The sequence below is a fragment of the Cyphomyrmex costatus genome, unplaced genomic scaffold (genome assembly GCF_001594065.2).
Source record: "Cyphomyrmex costatus isolate MS0001 unplaced genomic scaffold, Ccosl1.0 scaffold55, whole genome shotgun sequence".
NCBI classification, from domain to species: domain Eukaryota; kingdom Metazoa; phylum Arthropoda; class Insecta; order Hymenoptera; family Formicidae; genus Cyphomyrmex; species Cyphomyrmex costatus.
The window spans coordinates 1,404,499-1,415,876 of NW_017279708.1; the positions used below are offsets into that span (position 1 = coordinate 1,404,499).

Sequence of the window (11,378 nt, forward strand, 5' to 3'; positions counted from 1 at the left end):
TTTTTTTTTTTTTTTTTCGTGAAAACCAAAAGCAGAGAGTGCGTTAAAATCTTGAAACTGTCACGATATTGCAGCTTTCCAACGGGCAAAGCAACGACGAGACAAAAAATGTCACCCCACATCAGTTTTGAAGTCGAGAATATATTCCCTTTAAAATGGCATAAAGAAAATTGGTTTAGCTTGCCTATAGGAGCTGCTGAGTTATCAGGTTCCAAAGTAGATCCTATTTTTTCGCAAGATTTTGGTTAAATATCGCCGTATCCGATGTATACCACGAGGAGTTTGTACATACATCATGGTATATGCACACACACCATGTGTGCTAACTCTGATTTTTGGAACCTGATAACTCAGCAGCTCCTAGGCAAGCTAGACAATTTTTTGCCATTTTAAAGGGAATATTCTTTAAAACCGATGTGTGGTGACATTTTTCGTCTCGTCGTTGCTTTGCCCGAGGAAAGCTGCAATATCATGACATTTTTAATGCACTCTCTGCTTTTGGTTTTCACGAAAAAAAAAAAAAAAAAAAAAAAAAAAAATGAGACGAAAAGTTTCACTTAAGCCATTTTAACATGGAGGCTTTACCTTTTAAAATACGTTAAAGAACAATGTTCAGTGATTCCTGGAAGCCGAGATATTAGTTTCTCAAAATCGACAAAATTTGCAGGTTTTAAAGTACTCCTCTAATTCTTTATATATTTTACTATTGGTAGTAAATTTACTATTGGGTCGACCATATATATATATATATATGAATACTGTTAGTACGTATTCTGACCACATAGTATTATATATATTAGTAATTGCATATTGATTGAATTGAATTGCAGAATGCAATCTCTACCTACCTCTTTTTTCCGCCATCTCGTATGACACCGTTCGAGAGAGAAACCGAAGAGTGCACTTTCGTACTTGGGACTAGCAATGAATTACGAAGCCATCGTCCAAGTACACGCAGTTATAATCAAGAAAACAAGAGGGGGAACCGTGCAACTGGGAGAAACTCGCACTTTGTCTCTTCGAATGATTTTATTTGCTGAAAATTTGTTATTAACATCGCATAAATATGGAAAGCCGATATTACTTTGAGGGTCGTGTCAAATTGACTGTGGATATTTGTCGATTGCGGAGAATGCTGCAATCACAAGCTAGCGAGAAAAAATATTATCATCAAAGTTGAAGCAAACTATATCTCTCACTGTCTCGTAGCGCGTCTCAACAAGACACGTAACTACAAGAATATATGTACATAAATATCAACAATATTACAACACTTGGACGGTTCGAAATAGCATTATCACCGCCAGACTGTGATAAGAGACAATATCATTACAGCCAAAAAGATAACACATAACGGTCCTAACGTATCACGGTGTGTTATATAAGTATACATCTACAAAATATATAATACTCAACTATATATATATCATCGTACTTACTAGTTGATTTCCAACTTGTAGGCTCGCGCATCTAGAGACCTTCAATCAGAGTCTCGCCATAAGATATAGGCAGTTTTGATTGGTTCTCCAAAAGTGAGCAATTCCCGCTCATATTTCAATTATAGCGTTATATTTCGGCAATACAAATAAAAATTGTTTTAGTAGAAATAAATATTATGATCTTTATATGCAAAACATTAAAATAATATATATAAGAAATTCCTTACATTTAATGTTAAATTAATTATCTCATTAATAAAATAAAATATAAATGTGTGAAGGAAAATAAACATGTAAAACATAAATTTAAATATTTTCAATATTCAATACTAAAGACCGTTAACATAACTAATATACGAATACGAAAGTCTATAAAACAGTCTATAGCTTGAATCTTGTATATAAACTACCGCGGTACTATCACGAATTAAAACAAATTAATAATTATTAACTAATATACGTCGTATAATCTCTCCAAATTGCGCGCAGAATAATCATCGGTCTTGAAACGCAACTCTATAATAATCTGAAAATACTAAATCTGGAAATAAATATTTTCTGTTCATATAAGATTAATTATATAACATTTTTGTACAACATAAATATTTCGTCGAATATCAATTTCACATTTAAAATCTGTGTTTTCTTTAAAAGAGGATATATTTTATACTTTAAGAACATTTTATTTGATATTCCAGGTTTAAATTTGAAGTCTTCCAATCTTTATGATAATGTTCTTAAACTACTGAATGGCTATTATACGTGAGCGACAATCGTGCTATTGGGCGTGTAAGCATTGAGCACGTCCAGAAAAATTAGGTTAGGTTTAAAGAAGAAAAAGGATGGATGATATATTCTTCTCTCTCTCGTAGGATTTTGCCCACTTGCCTTATATGGCGAGACTCTGATTGAGGGTCTTTAGTCTAGATTTTCGCAATAAGTATATTAGAATGGCCGCAGCACACATTTTTGCATGACGCATAAGAGAATAAATCAACCAAAATGCTTCTCTTTCGTAAAGTGGGAGGAAAATATGATTTGTTGATTCTCTTATATGCATTATGCGTCATACGCAAAAGTGTGTGCTGCGGTCATAATTGACAACCGGTCGCTCAACAATTATGCGATTACATGGGACAAACAGAGAGGGGGAGAGATATATAATTTATATAAAGTGAACAAGAGAGATACACATAAACGATTTATTAATATATCTTTTTCAAAGAGAGTTATAAAAATAATCACGAATACAATCACACAATCTCTACGAGAGAATATCCATCTCTCTGCTCGCGTACGTGTGTGTTTATAATATATATATATATGCACACGTAAACATTAAAGCCCATGGCACATAGAAAAACGTAAGGCCGTAAAACGTAATCGAATTGGCCAACCACAGTAGAGACCGTAAGGCCGGTAGCGAATCCAATGTTGCCTTACTGATTACGGCCTTAAGTTTTTTATGTGTTTCTGGCTTAAGTAAAAATATGTACAGAGTGATGAAGCGAGTACGCGTCGAATCGTGACGCTGATCCGATATTATGTTTGATAAATGCTTAAATATATACAAGAGATTATATTTGCGCATATCATACCGCTAGTGTATCGATTCGCTATAAATATATACATATATAAATATACATGATATATATAAATATGTCAACAAAGCGCTCCACTTATGAAAAATATTTTAAAAACTTGAAATGCTTACTTTTTGACAAGTATTTCAAACAATGAGGATTTCATCCTGATGAGATTTTCTTTTCGACAAGATCTGCATATATTGTACACAAAAGAAACTTTCTCCGCAGAGAAATCGGCGAATACATTCATTCTACAATCTATATATCCTACTGTATACACGGGCCCCGCATAAACTATAATGCGAATACTTATGGCGATATACGTGTATGGCGTATGTATTTTTCATTTGACAGATAATATTCTGTGATAGCTCACGCTAATATACATATAGTAAAATAGAACAATATATTAGTAAGAGTAGAACAAAAGAGTTCCGTACAGTAAAGACTCATTGATAAATATTTACTGTATAGTACATATATGTCACATACATTTCGCGTAATAAGCGATCCGTTTAAATTCGATCAAGTTTGACAATTTCATCCTTGACGATCCTCACTTTTTTTTTGTATGTATTGTATATATATATATAGTATAAAGTATGTATAATCGTTTACATTTGTAACAACAATGTATAGTTTCCGTGACAGATGATATTACTCGATCACATATAGGGGGGAGTATATAAATATATATGTATACATATTTCGAATCTGTATACTTTGGAATCCGAATACAACAGCCATTGCGTTTCTCATGATAAAGACGTAAGTAATGCAGTAAGTTCCTGTGTGATCGCGGATTGGCCCGCTGCATCTTGAATATATCTGCAGGTTTATCGCGGATTGATCGTATCATCCATTCACTAAAAATATACTCTATTATCAAACAATATATGATATGTTCCATATCACGTTACGGGTATCTTCACAATAGAAATTCGATTCGTTCACGTGAACGCGCGGATGATTGTCTTACCTGCAAGTACGAAATTGATTGTCGTATTTATACTTACTATATGATGAGTAAGTGGATTTATTTTAATCATTAATTAATTATATAAGTTGATAGTAAATTAATTAGCAACTTGGCAATTAAATTAAATCGAAGAAAGAATATATTTTATTGTGTATAGTGCAAGCGCGTGCCTCGAACAAAATTGAAACGTTCACTTATACATGTAGCTATATTTCTTGAGATATCGAAAAAAATAAAAATATATGTAATATGAAACTTGCAAAATTGACAAAGTAATGCACAAGTTAAATGCGGTAATTAGAGAAAAATCATTCCTACAATCTTTGAGTAGAGGTCAATTATAAATAACATAATTTAAAGTTAGATACACACATTGCGATCTAATATCTTCTCCGTATCTTCTTACATCTGATAAAAACCCGCTCTCGGATCGATTATATCGATGATGGTGCTATACGATCGATGAACCATCGGCGTCTCCTTTTTTTCGTCTTCGTCGCCGGTTTTCCGCTGACGAGCATTTGCCTTTGTCTCCGTTTCTCGTCGAGTAACGCACATATCAAGAGATTTTCTCGATGGAGCGCAATCAGTTGTAGCAAACGATTCCGCGCAATTCCCGTCTGCGCGGCGATGTCATCGAATCCACTGTCAAGTCGATCCAAGTGGCCGCTAATATTAGCGATTATGTCGAGGAGCAGGCCATCTCGTTTGCGCGTTTCCAGTGCAAGCTTTTTGCTGAGCAGGAGAGTCGTTAGGCCAACGATTGTCAGCACTGTTCCCAATCCCAGTAAGCTTCTCTGCATCAATGGCAACGTCATTTCCAAGGGATAAATATACCTCTCTCATTGTATCGACATTCACATATGTCTTTACAATTTTGATTCGAAGTGAATCTAATGCAGGTTCTCCTCGTTAATGGAAAGAAAATCATTATAGTATGTATAACATGATATCTATACTTTATCTGGCACTCGACATTGCGCAAATCAGTTAAAAAAGAAACTATGTAATTCGAAGAACAACTTGATCACATTTCCAGTGGAAATCATTGGAAACTTATGGATACATGTTTCAAGAGACATATATATGTTTCCGTTCACAATGATTTGCAATCATTCATGCGCGTATGATGGAGAGAGAGAGAGAGAGAGAGAGAGATGAGCTATGATCATATCGCTTTTGATCATTAATGCACCGATGATAGAGATCGATATTTAGAGTTTCGATATTCTTGTCGAACAGTCTTTTTATTATTTTCCATGATTGAATGTGACATCGTGCAGTTAATCAAAATTCGATCAAATAAACTAAGACACGAATATTGCAGTGACGATTGATGATAATACTGTCCGAACGTCTGACTTGCATTCTTCTCGAATCGTTAGCATTGGCTAAACTGAAAGCTTGTGTCTCTCTCTCTCTCTCTCTCTCTCTCTATCTTTTCTCGGTGGGAATGCTCTCGGTTTCTGTTCTTTTTCCGGCACGAATGCTTACGATTTTTATCTATTATTAAAGATGAGGCGTGGCTGCAGTACTTTGGCATGCCACCCGTTTTACTGTTGCTCAACGATTGATCAATCAAGCAACAACCGAGATTTCTCAAATTTTTCCAAATAGATTTACAACTTTCATCAGCCGAATCTATCCAAACTCTTGCGTGCTCCATCGATTTCCCTCGAACAATTATCCATATTGTATCATATTTGCACCATGACTAAATGAGTGAAAATAAATCTTTAAATATCAGTGAAATTATGCGAGACGTTTGATGCATATATTTTGTATTGTAGAAATATATTATATAAGATTCTGTATATATATATACATATAACCGTGATCCAGCATGTAAATTCACAGTGATTACTTATAGTTTTAGAATAGATTATTTAATTTTGAGTACCAAGACTGTCAAGTATCGCAATGGGCTAAGATGTGCGAAAAGATTAAGATCGAGGTATCCTATTTGAATTATGATAATTGTGACAGCTCCTTATTCAGAGTATTTAGTATATATGTATGTAAATGTTAATTATAGATATAATCCATACATGAATTACCCCGTCTCTGTCATAAAATAATCTCTTTTGGCTCTGGATATTTGGATAGATCCTGGGAACTGCAGATACGTATACGATGAAACTTTCTTGTTGAAGCACTTATAGTTTGTCACGTAGTAATCTTTCATGTGTCGATCGTGTGTCATCGCGACGTTCCTGCTGGTCCATCACAGCTCAAAGGTATTAACGATGTTACACGACGAAATATATCATCCGATTGTAATGACCGTCAGAAATCTGCACTGTGAGGATACCGCGAGACGTATATAGCGACACTTGTTGACTGTTGCGTAATCGGATTGTAGATACTCGGTATTCGTCGCAACGATACTCGATATCCACGTGTAGGCGCGGCCATATCCTATCTGCGAGGACACGCGGCCATCCCCGAGCAACCCCGATCAACATTTTCAGGGACGTAACATTCTCTTCAACGTCCACGGGTATATGCGATTTCGATCACTGGATCGCGTGTAGCGTTAATTTCAACCCTTCTTGCGATAACTTTTATTTAATTGTTAATTGGATTGTCATAACACATTGAAAAAATTTAATTGTTAAGCAACTTAAATTCTATTTTCTTTCCCAATGTTGAGCAGAATTTAATGTGATGATAATTATTTCGTTCCGGATCTATGATACAAAGGCACTTATATTCTCGCAGTGTCTATTATATACTCTTTCGGTTTCCTTTCGCTGATTAAAAGTTTATATGAGCGAAGACACCACAGTCGCAACACCTCGAGATATACCTCACAACATACGTTAAGAACGATACTGACAATGAGAAATCGAAAACAACCGCAATTTAGCATGTATGGCAGGATAGTTGGCGCATGCCAATGTCTATTAATCAATAAAAGCTACCATCCCTTATTTGCTTTGTCGTCGTATATTGTGGCTAACGGCCATCGGACCGGTCAGATGACTTGGTTGGTGATGTATGTGCAACTGATGGAGATTCTTTCCTAGAATGAAGATATCGTGCGAGAAATTTTTCAAATTGATATCGTACTGCTATAACTTGCTTATCACTGATATATAAATATATATAATCTGCAATGCACAAACTGCAGCGATTTTGTAATCACTTGGTTTTCTCGAGCGTAATGTCACTCGAGAGTGATGGTGGTATTTCTCTCAATGAGACTTCGGTATATTTCCGAGAAGGAAGAAACCTGGAAAATTACATCACATAACTCTTTTTTCCCTGAAAAAAGTATAGACAAAAAAAATACAATTGTTAAAAACGAAATATGTAATTATATCGATGGAGTACTCATTAATATCTCAGTGCATATTTTATTTTTCCGATCTTTCAAAAATTGTATATTTATTTTGTACATATACATATCGAATTTGTCAAACTTGATCTTTTTTTAATTCATTACTCAAGAAATCAAATAATATCAGTAATAGGAAATATATATCGTATACCTTTTCATTATCGGCGTAATATGATCGGGATCTACAACCTCGAGATCTATACCGAAGACGTAACTCGCGATAGTGCCGACCACGACAACGATTGCCGCTCCTATCAAGATGTAATATATGAAGGATATTTGAAAGAGTATCATAGGTTCCTCGCCAGAGTTCATCCAAGTAGGTCTTATCGTTGTTAAAAAAGTCTGATTTAACGGATACGGACAACCATCCACTGACGTGGGTAACGAATCATATTTAATTCTGTCATGCATGGTGTGCCATTGAGTGCCTCCTACCAGCCAAAGCATGCTGACCAAACCAACACAGCCGCCGAGCAACGCACCTTTCGCGTTCGCCCATGGTATTAGCATTCCTAACACGAATAGGCCCAACGAAGGTCCGTCGGTGATGCCACGCGTACTTACAGCTATTTGGAAAACTGGTCCTAGCCGTTCAACTAGAAACACCAGACCAACTGAGATTGTACCGGCTATTCCAACGATGCCCTGAGAAACGTTCGTTACATAGGTACACTGCACTCACACACCTCTTTTAAAAAGATTCCCCTCTTAAGAGGACAATAAAAGTTATGTTAACATGCACCTTCATGATGTTGGCAGCCGTAGCTTCTTTTTTGGGACTATCCGGGATCCACGGTTTTATAAAATCTTCATAAATGGTACCGGACACGGTGTTCAAACTGGCGCTCATAGTCGCGAGCGCGGCGCTCACTAGACCAGATAGGAATAATCCCGGAAGTCCTGGTAGATGCCCAGCAACGTCCATTACATAGTACGGTAAAGTCTGGTCGGTGCGACTTATCGACTGTTTGAACGAAAAAATTAATAACTTTCTGCGATCTAAATATGTAGGATACGTACACTATATCATTTACGCGCGTATAACAATAAAACGTAACGTAAAAAAAATAAAATAAAAATCAACAAACACTTAATCGTCTTTGGAACATTTAAATACGCATATATCGAAACGCGCAATTTGTAAATCATGCGTTATACATACTTTGGTCAGGAAAGGATCACAATCATGATATTTCGCGAACATGATTAATCCGGTGAATACGCAGATCAGTTTGACAATTATCATTCCTACCGCTGTAATTGCCAGTCCGCTATATATATATATAAAAAACGATTAAATAAGTTATTTATAAAGAATAACAAAGACTTTTCTGGCTTTAAAATTCATTTTAATAATTCTTTAAAGACGAGTAAAATAATTCTTAAAGACGAGTTTAAAATTTGCAGAAATTATAGATTGAAAGAGGCTTATTACCGTTTGGCATCAATCTCTTTAGGCACTGACAGGAATCGCTGCACTGTACCTGGATGAATACCGAGATGTGCGAGCCATATTGTCGTCATACCTATGGTCATACCCCAAAAAGTATTCCTCGCGAACGGACTCGGATCCATACTAATAAAGAAAGCATTCTTAAAATGTAACACTAACACAAAATTATAATACAATATTTATATTAATATTATAAAATGAAGAGGAAATCTTTCTTACTCAAAGAAAATAAGACGACCGCCTTTGTCGGAAATCCTCCACACTTCCTCAACGCTGCCAACAGACATTATCCCCAGTACAAGAACCGCAAAGAGTCCTCCGACGGTCACGGAAAATTGTATTGTGTCCGACCATACCACTGCCTTCAGACCGCCCTACGTGTACGAAAAGCGTATGACAAACGAAATATAAACTTTCAAAATTTAGGACTTTATGTTACTGTGTGCACGACGAATTCTACATTTTACACATACAGCTAGGCCAGTAATATGTACACATATACAGTATACATATATAGTATATATATTATATGCATTTGTGTGAGGCTTTCATGAGTATTTTCTTCATATATGTATATCTCTCTCTCTCTCTCTCTCTCTCAATAGAAGGCGGACTAAACTGAATTAAAAAATTCTTTCCTAAGTACGGTCATTACGCAATTTTCGAAATTCCTTTTTTTATAGTTATATCCAATGAGCAGAATGTTTTTACGATATTTCTTATCATATGTGATAAATAATGATTAAAAATTATAATATCTCGTTAAATATTATGAAAATTGTAGAGACTTTTTCAACTCGATTTCATTCGCTCAGTTTAATCTGCAGCCACGAGAGATATTGTTCGCGGTTATTATCGAACATCCTGCAGTATATATAATATATGTATGTGTAAATTCCCAAGTTTTGTTGATCAACGACGATAAATGACTCAAATTATAAAATCTTCTTTCATTCCACTCTAAAACTATTTTGACATTTATATAATAGCTTAAATCATTTCTGTCGCATTCTCACACAACATTGATTTATTATTTATAAATATAGCTAAACGATTCTTGTTATTAATTTCAGAGACGTGTATATCCAGAGACATATATAATATATAAGATTATTGGATTCATCACCATTCACGCGCTGCACTTACAATGCTCGTATAAATGATGCACACGATACAGAGAATCGGCGTTATCGCGTGAACGCTCAAGTTGCTGACTTGCGCGAAGGCGAGGGCAGGTACGTAGATAACAATGGGCAAGTACGTGAAGAGCGAGATGGTAAATAGCACTGAAGAAAGGATTCGGACTGGCCTGGTGAATCGCACCTCGAGATATTCAAAAGTACTGTTTAGTTGCAACTTGTAGAACACCGGCAGAAAAATGTAAGAGGTGATCACAGCCGTGAGAATTGCAGTGAAGACGCACGCGGCATACTGAGTTCCGTGATGAAAAATTTCCGTGGGGATGCCCAGCAAGCTGATACCCGAGATGTGACTAAACAGGTATACACATACATATATACTATATGCATTATATATATATATATATATATTATATAAACACGTAAGTTCCACGCGCGTCAAGTTCTTTTAATTCACTTGTTTATCAAAAGGAAGCGAGGAGGAACTGACCTAGCGATGATGCTCATCGCGACAGGAAAGTATCCCATCCGTTTACCGCCCAGGAAATATTCCGTTGTGCTGTCTTGCTTGCTGAAGAAGCCAAAGTACACGCCGATGAGAATGCTGACGAGCAGCAGCAGACTAAAGAGCGTGTAGTCGAACCATCCGAACATGAAACGATCCAAATTCTCCGGCGCTTCTTCGTTAAACGTGATGCCAGTGGCGAAGGGATTCTCCATTGCGCTTTCTCCTTGTCTCTTGAAAATCAATCAACGAATCGACCCTTTTCCTACGAATACCGAACGGACAATGCGATACGCGATACATATATATAGTGTGGTTCTCGTCCTTTGCGTCCGTCACCCCTGGCCACTGTTTCATCTGGTGTAAGAAACGAGAAACAAACGCAATCTGGTATTGCTGACTTGCAAATATGCCGTCATATGTATGTCATAATTCCACCGTGAGAGAGATTAATTTACAACCCCGGTACACATATGATAACGTACGTCGTATAAGTACGCGCACGCTTTTGATGACGAAACTGATATATGTATATTTACTATTTAGTATCTTGATTAATGGTTTTGGAGTATAATCGACTGGAACAAACGAAGAGTATATATAGAGATATGAGAGTAATGTACTCACAATCATTACGTCAGATTTATTAAATCCGATTGAAGGATCGGCGCGAAGGATTGCGAAAGGATCTAGCTGTTGTACGAAAATTGTCAACATAATAGTGATACTTAAATTTATTAAATTACAGCTGCAATCGCAAATCTCAATTTTATAATATATATGGTAACATTAAAAAACATAATGTACATTCAAAGTTTATACATAGGATAAGATAGATCATCGTAATCCTCTAAATAGTCATCTTTTGTTCATGGATATTGTGCAATATATGTATTAACAGCAAAATTAAAGCATCCTGCCCCCCCCCCCC

At 36.0% G+C, this 11,378-nt stretch overlaps 3 protein-coding genes across 3 annotated transcripts in view; all 3 read right to left on the bottom strand.

Moving 5' to 3' along the window:
- Positions 1–1,389, bottom strand: part of LOC108779122 (selenium-binding protein 1-A) — a 5,056-nt gene extending 3,667 nt beyond the window's left edge. The window contains exon 1 of the mRNA XM_018546480.1: positions 849–1,389. Within this exon, the coding sequence (XP_018401982.1) occupies positions 849–864 (16 nt within the window). The 5' untranslated portion in view covers positions 865–1,389. The remainder of the gene's footprint in view (positions 1–848) is intronic.
- Positions 1,390–4,300: 2,911 nt separating this feature from the next.
- Positions 4,301–5,037, bottom strand: LOC108779059 (uncharacterized). Its single transcript, XM_018546403.1, has one exon. The coding sequence runs from the start codon at positions 4,820–4,822 to the stop codon at positions 4,439–4,441; it is 384 nt and encodes a 127-aa protein (XP_018401905.1). The 5' UTR covers positions 4,823–5,037; the 3' UTR covers positions 4,301–4,438.
- Positions 5,038–6,951: 1,914 nt separating this feature from the next.
- Positions 6,952–10,602, bottom strand: LOC108779058 (sodium-coupled monocarboxylate transporter 1). Its single transcript, XM_018546402.1, has 8 exons — positions 10,433–10,602; positions 9,950–10,295; positions 9,023–9,177; positions 8,786–8,926; positions 8,513–8,621; positions 8,093–8,314; positions 7,499–7,995; positions 6,952–7,239 (listed from the first exon to the last, which is right to left on the bottom strand). The coding sequence occupies exons 1-8, from the start codon at positions 10,594–10,596 to the stop codon at positions 7,149–7,151; spliced, it is 1,725 nt and encodes a 574-aa protein (XP_018401904.1). The 5' UTR covers positions 10,597–10,602; the 3' UTR covers positions 6,952–7,148.
- Between the last annotated feature and the right edge of the window lie 776 nt (positions 10,603–11,378).